We start from the raw sequence: 13656 nt of genomic DNA, 5'->3' as shown, positions 1-13656 counted from the left end.
TCATGTTCTGCACCGAAATAATTTTAATTCATAAACTTTTACAACAATCTCTAAAACAGAAATAGAAGTCTAAGAGATTGCTACATTTCTTCATGAAACACAGGAGCTTTCGTAATAAAGACCCCACCTTAGTGATCTCATTAAGTACAGGAAAAGGCCAGGTATTACTTTCTGTAGCAGCAGCTGGTAGATCAACCACCGCAAGATTACTAGTTTTCGGCCAGCTGCAAAAATTTTTGCCCTGTAATTTCACTCCTCCCCAAACTCCGGGTTTTTGAAACAGAGGTTGCCATATGGACAAATATCTCCCATTTTCAAATTTGTCATCCTACTTGTGAGCTATGACATAGCTTGTTGGCGCTGAAATGTATTAAAATGTTAGACTTCTATAGGTCTGGAAATGAGAAAGAAGAAAAGGTCAACATTGTATGACTGGCCAGAGCTCTATGTGCAAGAGTTTTGCATGGAGTAGCTGGAGAACCTTCTGAACACTTCTACTTAAAATAATGGTATTGGGCATAGTGCATGAATAACTGATTTACATGGTGGCTATACATTTCCTTTTAAAATGCTGCTTTTCATTTCTACTCAGTGCTACCCAGTTCTTTTCAGCTGAATTATGTCCAAGTCTAAAACTCTACAGGTTCCAAAGCAGCACAAACTTGTTCCCTAGCTTGGCAAGTCACACCACAAACCATTACATGAAAGATCAAATGGAGGGAGAGACAATTCATCTTTGCAGAGCTAAAGAATTTGCACTTTGTCAGTGATGTACGAAGTCTTTTTTCTCACATTTATTTCCATGCAGAAATTATAAATGAGCCATTTTTGCCCACCCCTCAGCTTCCATTTCCTCAGTTTTCTTATCCAGAAGAAAAGTGAAATTTAACCATTGAAAAAATTGCTAATTGTTTGTGTTGGTTTTGTTGTTGTTAAAAATTCTGCTTATGCAAGAATTCAGGAAGGATATGCACAATATCTAAGAGGAAGGAAATGTGGCATATAATTCAAAACTGGAAGCTTTCAATGCAGGGAAAATCTATGGAGAATTCTGATTTTTATATTCAGTATTTGAATAGCAGTTTCTAAGATATTTAACAAACGATTTATGCTTCAGTCAGAATCAGCAATCAGTATTCTAGTTCTTCTGTTTTTGTATAGCATAGTACTTCTTTATATACATATACCTTTGTGGGCACCTTTTATCAGCTGAACTTCTATATGATACACTACATTTTTTTGAGCAACTCAGTGAACTGTAGTACTCTCTTGAGAAATTAGTCATAGCTGCTTAACTTTGTCTTCATTTGCTTTTAAATACAGTCTATTTTGATAGTGAGGCACTAGACATCTGATTACTTGATGTTCACTGATACTGAAAAATACCTGTGCTTGAATGTAAAATTGCCCCATTGCTTGGAAGCGTGCAGTTTTCTGTAGGTCAAAAGAGGTGGAGGAGACATCAGCCAGGATTATGTTCCTTAAGTGATTAAAGATACTTCCTGGTGGTATCTTGGTGTTCCTTGTGTTAATTTTTGACTCATACTTAGATCACTTTCTGTAGACATTGAATTTATTCATTGATAAAACAGGAACTTCAGCACAGTGTACATAATGGATATATCTGAAGGGATGCAGATGGCCCACAAGATAGATTTGCCTCTCTCTCCACTCCAACTGTACAGAGAAATGGGAACTTGTGCTGTGTTACTCAGTATTTCCATATGGTGAATTGAGTGGGAGCTTAGTGGAATTTATGTATACTGTGGTTTTGGGGGGTTTTGGTCATACAGTGTCGGTTAGTAAAGGGCGTGAACCAGGTTCATACAACAGTGTCTTTGAGATCACCCTGGTCTTTTTCTGCTGTTGAGTTACCATCATTCATTGCACTCTTTTCCACAGCTCAGGCTTGTTCTCCTGGGAGAAAGCCCTAACCATGTTGTGTAGTCTATGCCTGAATTGTCTACAGAGGTTCTCAGCTACAGCTTAATCTGCACAGTTATCAGAGCTTTCACAGAAAGATGGAGAATTTATTACCAGAAGATCCACCACAGCTTTTCTTATTATCTAATATATATCTAGGGTTGGGGGAAGGCAAGGATGAGGAGGGAAAAAAAAAAAAGGGGGGAAGAGGCTGCAGGGTTCTACCCTACAGAAATGACAAGGTAGAAGATTGGTCTGACTCAGGATTTCATTCCAAGTGCTTTGGTACAGGTAGGATTCACAGCATGACATCTTCTCAGAGGAGGTGCCTGAACAGAAGAAACCTTTGGTATGGTTGCATATTGATTAGAGTACTTGCCTAAAAAGGGGGAAGCTTAGTTAATTTTTTTGGACTGAGGAAAACTTTGGACCTGTCTCTGCTGGGAGAATGCCTATGAGACTTTATAACAAACCAGGGATGGAGCTCGTGACCAGCTGGTATGTTGAAACTGGGCTGCAATTCAGAGGAAAATGCAGACCTGGGAGAGATATTCAGCAAGAAGTATATATATGTTGCCTTTTCTGTTTAGTAATGCTAATTGCACTTACTACTGAACACTCTATTGACAGTATGCATTTTGCTCAATAGCAGAAATGTACACTTAAGCCAGAATAAATACAGGCAAAAAAAAAAATCTGTTTAGAAACCAATTCATCCATTTCTTGAACTTTATTTCTAAGTTAATCCCTTAGTGACACATTTCTGAATGAACTCCATGCTAGCCAAAAGAATTAAGGGTGTTTTAAACACAGTTTCTATCTGCATATTCACTTACACATTTATGCGTTAGATCTACGCTAAGTATGGCAGTGGCTGAGATATGTTGCATTGTCTTCGAACAGCTTAATTCAGGTACTGGAAGCCATCACAGAGCTTCATGTGGACTGAATTACCCCACTGAGTATCTGAAAAGCCTGGTTAATTAGCTTCCTTGCCTGTCAGTCACTTGTTTCCATCTATTTTCTCACTTCAGCTAGTTCAGTCATAAAACTGTAATTTCTTTTTCTATGATTGTGAAGATGATACTCATAATTTATTCCTCCATCTACCCTTTACAGTATATTTTTTAATTTTGATTGATTATATTCCTGGAGTTTTGTTTTAAATGGTCTATAACTTTATGAAACTGGACAATTCATTTAGTGAGTGTGTGTGCAGCCTTTCAACAGTGACATCTACCTAGAGATCATGACAGCACACTGTTTATTTCAGTTCAATTTAGTTCTCATTTAGTTCCTACTACATATCTCAGCATTTTCTATGCCCAGCAGTCTTTATTTTCAGGCATTTCTTCCTACTTCATAATTTCATTTTAAGACCCAGCAGTGATTGCCAGTTGGAACACCCTACCCTGCACTGTGATCTGTCGCACAAGATCTTTGTTCACTGATCCATATCTGCTGACACCAAAGCAGAATCAAGCGATTGTGATTTACAAAGAAATAGAAAATATTTTAATGTTGGGGCCCTCCCCCTGCCGTGTAGTCCTGGGAGAGGGGCCCTGGGGAGGAGGCACAGGGTTTCCCTAGCCCCTGGTCAGCCTCGTTCCCCATTGGTTGTTCTGTGTTCCCCTGTGCCGGCAAGGACCCTCGGGTCCCGTGATTGAGCAGTTCCTCGGCAGAGCTCCGGCCATGCGGCTGGGGAAATAAACATCTCTGAAACATCTATCAAGAATTGGTCCATAGATATTTCTTTCCATGGGCCTTGTTGTCTGATACAGCATGTTGCAGTATCTGCACTGTAACAAATGGTGGCGAAATGCTGGCAAGACACTGATCCCTAAGGACAGAAAATTCGTGAGTAAAAACCACTCTAGATCCCTCTCTTCTCGCCTTGGTTTGGATATGCTCTCTAAATTATGGAGGAACCGTGGAAAGACTCTTGGCTCTCAGAGCCGCATATGGACATTTATCTTAAATTTGAAAAGATTCTTGAACAACAATTTGTAAATTTTAGCTTAATTCAAGCTCAAAGGGAACTGAAACATTTCCTTTCATGGTTGTTTAAGAACTTTTTCTATGTTTCTTGGGATTTAATTCTTACCAAAGACTTTTGGAAGACCATTTGGACACAGTTAATTTCTGAGTCAAAAATATATGCCGATGGAAGAATATTTTCGTAAATATTATTTAATTACCGAGACCATTGAGCAATGTCAGCTGTGTGCTGGCAAAGGGAAGCCTGGCTCAGGGACCGTGCGACCCAGGCCACGTGGACCGAGCCCTCTCTGAGCAGCAGCGAGGCAATTCCCACACATGGGCGGAGCGATGCGAGCTGCAGTGTCGGCAGCAGAGTGAGGCGTGGCGGGAGTGGCGCAACCCGGCGGTGCCCGCCTGGCCCCGTGCGGCACGTGGTGGAGTGAGCCCCGTGAACGCCCGACCGAGAGGGGGGGTGCGTGGGCGGCGGCTGGCGGTGGAGCGGAGCCGCGCCGAACCGAAACGTGCACCGGAGCAGGGGGTGGGGGGGTCATCGCTTGGGGGCCCAGCCGAGACCCCGGCACGGCCCCAGGCAGTGGCAGTGCAGCTGAGAGCAGAGGAGATGGCACGCAGGAAGCTGGGCGGCCCGGCCCCGAATGCGACCCCGGGAAGAGCGTGCAGGCACGAGCAGCCCCGACGGCCCCGGCAGCACTGACAACCCTACCAATTCCAACACGGGAATGAGCGAAAGCGAAAGAGAAAGCAAAAATGCAGCAAGACAGAAAACAGCAACCACTCGGAAAAAGGAAAAAAATCACTGTAGCTAAGGTTTTAGGAATAGTAAAATGGTATAATGTTACACAAAATTATGGTTTTATAACGAGATGTGACAACCAGCAAGACATACTCATTCATAGAACTGCTATTAAAAAGAATAACCCTGAAAAATACATCCCAAGCTTGGGAGATAGAGAGGTGGTGGAGTTCAAAATTGTGCAAGGTAGAAAAGGGTTACAAGCATCGCAGGTCACTGGGCCTGATGGTGTTCCTGTAAAAGGCAGTATACATACTAAAAATCGTAGTCATGTTAGACAATATCTCCATTATAAGCCCCCCCTACAGTCTCCCTTTCTTAATCCCACCTTTCCCTTTTACCCTGTATCCTATTACTCCCAGTGTATTCCCAATCCATTTTTTCACCCATGGTTTCCCTCACAAGACCATGCCTTTGCCAATTGTTTCCCCAAAAATCCCTTTCTGGTGCCGAGTGGGGGATGAAGAGGGGGAGGGAAGAAATTAACTGTTGTTTAGAGTTCCAACAGGTACAAATGGAAGAAACCCTCTCCTGCCTCAGTTTCCCCACAAAGCATGCTCAGAGAGTTCTGTGTCCCTTCTGTCAGCCCTAAGATGTTCCAGAGAATCTGTTTGGACATTTAAAGACTCAGAAGAGTGGCTTGTTTTATTTTGAAACTGTTCTTGTTATGTTTACCCAGTTGTTTTCAATGTTAAGATTAAATCTCTTTTGTTAAAAATAAACGGGTGAAATGTCGGGGTCCTTCCCCCCCCCACCATGTGGCCCGGGGAGAGGGGCCCTGGGGGGAAGCACGGGGTTTCCCTGCCCCTGGTCAGCCTCGTTCCCCATTGGTTGTTCTGTGTTCCCCTGCACGGGCAAAGGACCCTCGGGTCCCGTGATTGAGCAGTTCCTCGGCAGAGCTCCGGCCATGCGGCTGGAGAAATAAACATCTCTGAAACATCTAGCAAGAATCAGTCCATAAATACTTCTCTCTACGGGCCTCATTGTCTGATACAGCATGTTGCAGTATCTGCACTGCAACATTTTAAGGTCAAATATTTTACTGTACACCATAATCTCATATGTTTGTGGATTTTTTTTTAGATTATTGGCTGTTGTGAAATGTTCCGTGTAAACTATTTCTTATCCCTCTGCTTCATAATAGAGGTTCTTTGGAGAAAGTGAAATATGTAGATTTTTCTCATTGTTTTTAGATTTATCTATTTTAGAAAAATTTAAGAACTCAGATGTTGCTTTTAGAAACATTATAATGCCATAATCTTGAAGTTTTAGGGAAAGAAAGAAAAGTTCTACCAAACTGAAAACATCAATCATTTTTGCAGTAAAGGTGGATAGCTCCTGCTTTTAGCTTTGTGGAGCCATGAGAGGTGAGATGTCAGAAATGTCACAGATGGAGGAACAAGTATTGCATGCAATGATGTTAAGATTTGTGAGGAAAATAAAAGTATGTATTTGCCATTTTAAAGTTTCCATTTACAAAAGGAACATTAAAACTCCATGGTTTTCTTTTTTCTTGTGAATAAAACGTATTCCACAAGGAGATGGATTTCTGTTAATAGGACAATTTATCTTTTTTCTTTGAACCACTGTAGCACACTGTTGGACTTTTTTCTGATCTGTCTCTTTGTATTGGCTTTGCTTACACTACTAGCAGTTCACGAAAGATTGCCCGGTACATAGGTACACCAAAACCAACCCATGAATGATCACCAGGGAAATCTATCATAAACCTCATGATTAGATTAGCTGTGAAGGATTAATGAAATTTTTGCCTCCTTTCTTCCTCCTTCCCCTCCAGACCATGAGTACTGTGACATCGTGCAGTGCTTGTAATCCAGGGTATATGATACACAAGGGCCTTACAGATAGAGACGATAGAGACCTGCTTTGAGCAGACTGCAGCTGTATCTCAGCTTCAATTTAATATTATCTTTATTATTACTTTTATTATTGAATTAGGAATTGGCTTCATTACTTTACTGTGTTTCTTTTGCTCTGAGTGAGCTAGAATGGATAAATGTGTTTCTTTTATTTGCAGCAATAAGCTGGGCACAGTTAAAAGTATTAGCATCACCACACAATATTGTGTCCTTTTCAAAGGTCAAGTGCAGAAAAGGCCTTGATTTTTTAAGCAAACTTATTTCCCATGTTCGTGGCTTGTTGCATGCAGAGGCATGTTGCAAGTGTGACCCCCTAAATCTTAAATCTTAAAGTTCTGTGTTTTAGGCAATTGCAGTTGTTTTGGTAATAGTGAAAAGTATATTCTAGCAGACAGCTGTCAAATCTTGCTCCTTAGACACTGCTTATCGTCACCAAGGTTACTATTTATAGCTGACTGATGGATAGCAGTGGATCAGGCTGAGGTAAAATGCAGGTCAGGCTTTTCTTGTGTGTAGGTGAAACTTTTCGGCCCTTACTCATATGGCACTGCAATAGAAAATGCTGCCGAAAGAGCATAGCAATAACATGGCTTCCAGCATTGCTGTTAGGAACCATAGCTATTGCTTTACATCAGTAGGTGATGATCCCACCTAATTGGTACTCAGCAGTGAAGTCTAACATGAGCTGAAATTCCTTTTGCAGAAAATGTGTACCTCATTGAGTAGGCAAACATGTTGCTCATTTTCATTCCTGTTTAATCCTGAATTAAAACAGTATCCAGCCTAACTGATTCTATGATTCTGTTATTGCTTGGGATGTTGCCACTAGTTTTAAAGGGTTTTTGAAAGGTTAACCTTTGCTAGAAAACAAACAAAAGCAAAATATCTAACTGCAGCAATCTTCCTTTGCAAGCTAGGATTAATATCTGTTAATATATTTATGTAAATTCCCTGACACTTGTTTTTTTTTAATCCCCCTAGATATTGGCCAATGTAATAATTTTTATCTGCGGGAACTTGGCAGGAGCGTACCACAAACACCTCATGGAACTCGCGCTGCAGCAGACGTATCAGGACACATGCAACTGCATCAAATCCCGTATCAAGTTAGAATTTGAGAAGAGGCAACAGGTAAAGTAACACCCATGTCTGGGGCTGTTTTTCTGTTTTCACACTGTCCCCCTATTCGTCACTATGTAATTCAGCTTGTTAATGGAAAAGCACTTATTGAATTACTTAATGAAAGATGCAAAGTCTTTTGAATTGGTTGTGCACAGATTCCATCTGAATACAGGAAAGTGTTTTAGTTATTTCTGTTGTCAAATTATGTTTTTTCTCACTTGTTCTATGAAAATATTTATGATAAAGAAAGTTAAAAATGCTGTATAGATTCTGTTTACACACTGCCTCTTTTGTTGTCCTCATGGAATAAGCAGTGAGATGTACACACATGCTTTTAGAAATCTTCAGTTATTCATGCCCAAGATCAATGCTGAAAATCTCTGCAAGAAGATATTACTGCATTGTTTTTGAAAAACATTTGAATCCAAAATACTGATGAATCACGTGATATAGTTCTAGGGGTCAGGTTTGTTAAGAGGAGCTAGGGGAATTGCATAATGATACTATCTGTCATTTATTGCAGCAGTTGAATAAAAGAATTCTCTGATTGCTTTATATAGTTCTTTTTCTCTTTGCAAATTCTGTACAGATCCTATCATCCTGACAGATAGGTGCTTCATTTAAGAGAATTTGAAATACAAATCAGTTCACCAAGTAATAAAGAAGATAGGTTCATTTGGCTTTGAAGGTCACCAAGACTCGAACTTCTATGAACTGTAAAGAATCACAAAATGGAATCTTCACTGGCAGGTGTCTGTTGTCACTAAAAGTGCTGCTGTGCACCTCATGTGTCTCAGCTGACCTTAATTGTTATGTCTGTCTCACAAGTGCCTTTAGACATTTTAAATTAATGTTTTCAAGATCCATCACCAACACTTTTTTCTTAAAAAATGCAAATGGAAAGTCCACACCAGGGCTTTAACAGGTTGTTTGTTCAGAGGGTTATCCTTGTTCTGCTGGGCACTTGGGTTGCACACTGGCTGAAGTTGCTACAAAACATTTCAAGTAATCTTAAGGAGAAAAGTTTACAGCAAGAGCAAGTTTTGATGATTAGATGCAAAATTTGTATAAGGTACTGCTGCAGGAGAGGTTTGTAAGAGCAGTCATTTATGTTTGCACCTCTGCCTCCAAAGCTGTGTGCAGGGAATGGGTGGACTTTGTAACTGAGCACAATTGTAAGGGCCCAGGTTTCTATTAGTTGCTTTTTTTCCTCCCAGCATAGGAAATGCATTGTTTATCTGCAGGAAGAAGGGGGGTTGTGCTACTGGACACTGAATTCAAAGGAGTAAGGATGCTTCTTGCAAGAAGGCCGTACTTACCGCAGATATGGTTCTAGCTGATGTTTTCTGCAAATGTGTATTTATTTTGCTAAAGGTTACTAGTTTCTATGGAAAGACATAAATAAGTAGCTTTGGTGTACTGAAGGTCTTGCAGAAAGGATTGACAACTTGACAGTGAAGAGAAGCAAAACTACCAGGAATTCTGTGGCAGATACTGTTTCTTTGGGGTTTGTAGTACTTGCGTCTCAAATATGCTGTAGCCTAGCAAGATGGAAAGACGCGAAACCATCTTTAACTGATAATTGTTGTTGTTCTTATAGAATAATCAAGGAAACTGTACATAATTTGTTATATATATTTAAGTGTGTGTTGTCATGTTTGTGTTTTGATAGGAATAAATCTGTCGAATTAGTTAAGACATCTACACAGCTCTAAGTAGTGTATTGCAGGGCTGGATTAGAAACAGACTGGTCAATGTCTTATTGAACAAAAGTCAAATATTCTGTGGAAATCAGTGATCTTTTTGACCTCCAGTGAGCTCAAAAAGAGCTCATTAGAATTTCACACCTTCTTCTATAGATTTCTTTGATCTTTATCCCCTCAACCCCTTAATGTATGCCCCTTACCTCCTGTCAAGGTTTTTCCAACCAAAAAATGAAGACGTGTACCTCCATATTATCACACTTAGGGACATTAGATATTTAAACCTGAAAAGGTAAAATGAAGATTCATTTAATAAGGTAGGTGGTTTTTTTTCCCCTAGGATTAACACACTTCCTTGTTTGCAGACATTAGTTCAGAAGTGGATGTACTTTAGTCTGTCCTTTAACACTGCTTGTTTTGCCAAGAAGATACAGAAGATCATCCACATTGTTAGTACTTAGGAAGCAAGTCGATCATATTGGTGACTAGTTTTAGAGAACTGGGATACAATGAAACAGTAGGAGCATGGTGCATTTTAAAAAGCATTTTTTTTGATCAAAGCCTTTATTAGCCTGTAAAAGGTTGTAGCATGACCCTTGATTCTACATCTCTGTAACAGGAAAAAAATTTAATTTAGTTTAATTTACTTTGCATAAGCTACTTTCGTACAAGTGCAGAGCATAGGATGTGCTTCTAAATGATTAGGGCTCCAGGTCAAATTTGCATATATTTCCAGATCATGGACATCATGTCTTTTATAATTGTTTTTGAAAGATGTACAATTTATGTTTCAAATTATTCTGTGAATTTCCTATTATATTATTTGAGAGTAGGCTCATACAAATGTAGACAACCATTGTTTTTCAGTTACTGGGGGTTTTTTTGTGTGTCTTTGAATAGCCTTTTTGAAAACACCATTTTGATACATCAGTAGATAAGTATATTGCAATACCACTCAACAATTACACCAAAGAACTCAAGAGAAACACCATAATTCGTTGTTTTTAAGTGAGATCAACACACATTAGAATCTGGTGAAATAGGGGGGTGTGTGTATATACTGGGGTACAAGTTGGACATACTGTACCCACACCACTGTGTATTTCTTCTGTTTCTTCACAGCAAAGGCTGGATGGTCCCAAAGGGACGGGAAGCTGTGGGTGGTGACACCTCCCAGCAGGGCAGGGGCCACGTTTGAACTTGTGTGGTAAAAAGCAGTATTTTCAAAGCCCACTTTGGTGTTTCTCACACATCTTTTATTTCTTTTCAGTGTTTATGAAAGAGAAATGTGAAATTATTCTGACCTCTTTTGAATTTGCAGTCTTATTTCAAGATATGTATTTAAAATAGCCTCTCATAGTGTTATTTGTCTCCCTGATAAAAGTCTGGCTGACAGTTTGTAGGGGTAATGAATGACTCACTAGTGCTGAGTGCAAGATCTTAATGCTGACAGCAGTATAATTGCTCTTCTCTCTCTCTTCTGGGGCTTTGCATCGTGAGACACAGGAATATACACTGAGAGGTTCTTACAACACCGCGGGGAGGTGTTCGTAAGGTGTTGGTGTTCAGTGGGTTCTCTGAAATGCTGTCTTTGAGAAGGAGGCAGTATAATGATGGTTTTAGAAACCATCTACTCGGGTAGCAGATGAAAATGAATGAGGTTTCAAATCATTGAGTGGGATTTTAACTTTTTCACTGAAACATGGTGAAACAATACCATTAAAGGAACTGAAATATTTCAAAATTGTTTTAAAATTAATCTAAAACAGAGAAGCCTCATACATTTATGAGGTTTAAGGCTTTTAGTAAAGAATGGAAACATTGAAATACATTATTTGGAACTAATATATAAAATGTGGATCCCTGAAAGTTTAATAAATGCTTTTTAAAAGGTAAGCTACTAACATTTTCATGAATATGGAATAGGTTTTTGAAGAGCTTCCTCATTTTCCTTTTCCTTGTAACTTCAAGGCTAGCAAATGGGAAAAACAAAGACTAGTGTTGGTCTTTTAAATTTTAGAATCCATTTTTTACTTCAGCAATGTTTGTGCATATACACGTGTGTACACGGGCTTGACACTGGAGACTCCAGATCTGTAAGTATATAGATCTATGGAATCTAGAAGTGACCAATCACCACTGGTAACTTGAAGAAATACAGACCTGGACCTGGACACAAGTGCTTTTAGGGGGAACAAAGAACAAGAGCATAGACTTGCAGATCAGCAAATAAATAGCAAGGTATAAAGATACCAGATATCTGTTACCAGGTATCTAGAAAGTACTGCAAAGAGATCCTAGACTGAGGAAGAAGTAACCGTCAGTATCAACATCACCATCATACTCCTGCTCACAAAGGACTTCAGATGCTGATGACTTGCTGAAAGTCTCTCACCACTACTGCCAGGCTGAAACCCATCCACATTAGGACACACAGGAACAGTTAAAGCATGAGCCTTTTACCAGAAAAAGGGTTGTAAAATAAGAAGTGTATGCATAACAATTTAAACCATATTATTACTACTAAGACTTTGCTTTGTTAATATAGAAGTATTTCTTTTTTTATTTGGTTTTATTTTCTTTATTTTTCTCTAATAATTAGAGCAAGAGTAATACTGATTATTGGATTAGACTGTTAAGATTTGTGAAGTTATGCTAGAAAGAAATGTAAACTAACAGTAAATTCTTAGCTTTATATGTGTATGTGTGTGTGTATACATTATCAGGTTTGTTTCCTTTTAGTCCATAAACAAGATTTTGAGTTATGCTTCATGTGTCCCTCTGGATCCTGAAGTGCATAATACCAATGTTATTCAAGCAGAAAGCAGGGGTTTCACAGCAAGATGTCTCAAGTTCATCAGGAAGACATAAATACTGGCTGTTTGAACCCTCTTCCTCCTCAATTTTATTCCACTCAAAACTATACACTGCTGTCCCCCAGCCCTATGACCCCAGAGGGATTGTTTGTCCCACCTGGGTGCTCCCAGAGCAAAGCCAATACAGAGAAGCAACAGGCATGTGTCCACCAGGCAACTGCTGCCACATCTGAAAATCAGACCCAAGGCAAGCTCAGAGAAGTCTGGAGACGCGGTGTTGAATACAGAGCCTGTGATGTCGTGGTAAAATTGTATTTTCTGGGCTACAGAAGCCCGGAGCAACTTCATCTACTTTTGGAGTTAGCCCTGTTTGGAGCAAGATACTGGACTATGGATCTCAGGAGGTCACTTCCAATCTGAATTTTTCAGTGAGTCTCTGGTTTTCTTTAATGTCTTTCCTAGAACAGAGTGCTATGACATACAGAAATACTATGATTTAAGATAGAAATAAATGAAAAGGTAAATGTCACTTTGAATCATATCCTATACTGGCAAATGAATGTTTTTTGAATCAATAAAAAATCCTGTTGGGTGCTACTGAATTTTTTCTAAGTTTCTCATACTGACTGCTTACAGAAATGTAATGCCAGGAATAGTGCAGCTATATTTGCTCCTATTTATTGATGAGAGTAATAGTAATTTTGCCAGAGGAATATATGTTTGTTAAGAAAAGCTGAGTTATTTGAAAATCAAATAGATACCCATTGTCACTTCATTATGTTCAGATTTTCCAGTCACTGAAGAATTTGAAATAGACTAAATAGTCATGATGATACTACAATAAGAAGAGCCTGCAATTAATTATCCCCCAAGGCTCAATATTTAGTAAGAATATGAAACTTTTGATTTCAAGTTTTATGTCACGACCAAGACCCGTAGATCAAAAAGTTGTAACAAAGGTAGGGTTAGAAGGTACAGAGGCTTCACACATGCCTGGCTGACCAGAGCTTTTGTAAGGTAGAAAAGATACTCAGTTCCTTGCCTGCAAAAGGATCATGTACTACATTAGCAATCTGCATCTTAATTATACCCCTGGAGTTATTCTTTCATAATACTTCACTACTTAAAGAGTTGCTTAGGAGCTTCTGCCCTGTAGAGATGGAGCAGTGAGGAGAGTGATTGGCAGCTTTTCAGTTTACCACTCTGGAAAACTCCAGAGGTCCAACAAGTGTGGGATACTTCCCTTTCAGTGCTTTTTCAGGGATCTGGGAAATGACCTTCAAATTTATAGCAAAACATTATTAATGGATGACCACTTTTCCTAACCATTATTTTCCCAGTTCTGCTCTGCTAAATTGTTTGTAGGAGCTATGAGAGACTCCTTATGTAGAAATAAGGCTTTGTCATGTTCTGAAATGTTA

General features: G+C 39.4%; 1 protein-coding gene across 2 annotated transcripts in view; it reads left to right on the top strand.

The window, feature by feature from the left end:
• Positions 1 to 13656, top strand: part of ADCY2 (adenylate cyclase 2) — a 211316-nt gene that overhangs the window by 97594 nt on the left and 100066 nt on the right. For both annotated transcript variants that reach the window (XM_032118264.1, XM_032118261.1), the window contains exon 4: positions 7576 to 7725. In XM_032118264.1, the coding sequence (XP_031974155.1) occupies positions 7576 to 7725 (150 nt within the window). The remainder of the gene's footprint in view (positions 1 to 7575; positions 7726 to 13656) is intronic.

Source organism: Corvus moneduloides, chromosome 1, assembly GCF_009650955.1.
Source record: "Corvus moneduloides isolate bCorMon1 chromosome 1, bCorMon1.pri, whole genome shotgun sequence".
NCBI lineage: Eukaryota > Metazoa > Chordata > Aves > Passeriformes > Corvidae > Corvus > Corvus moneduloides.
This window is presented reverse-complemented; position numbering and strand designations above follow the sequence as displayed.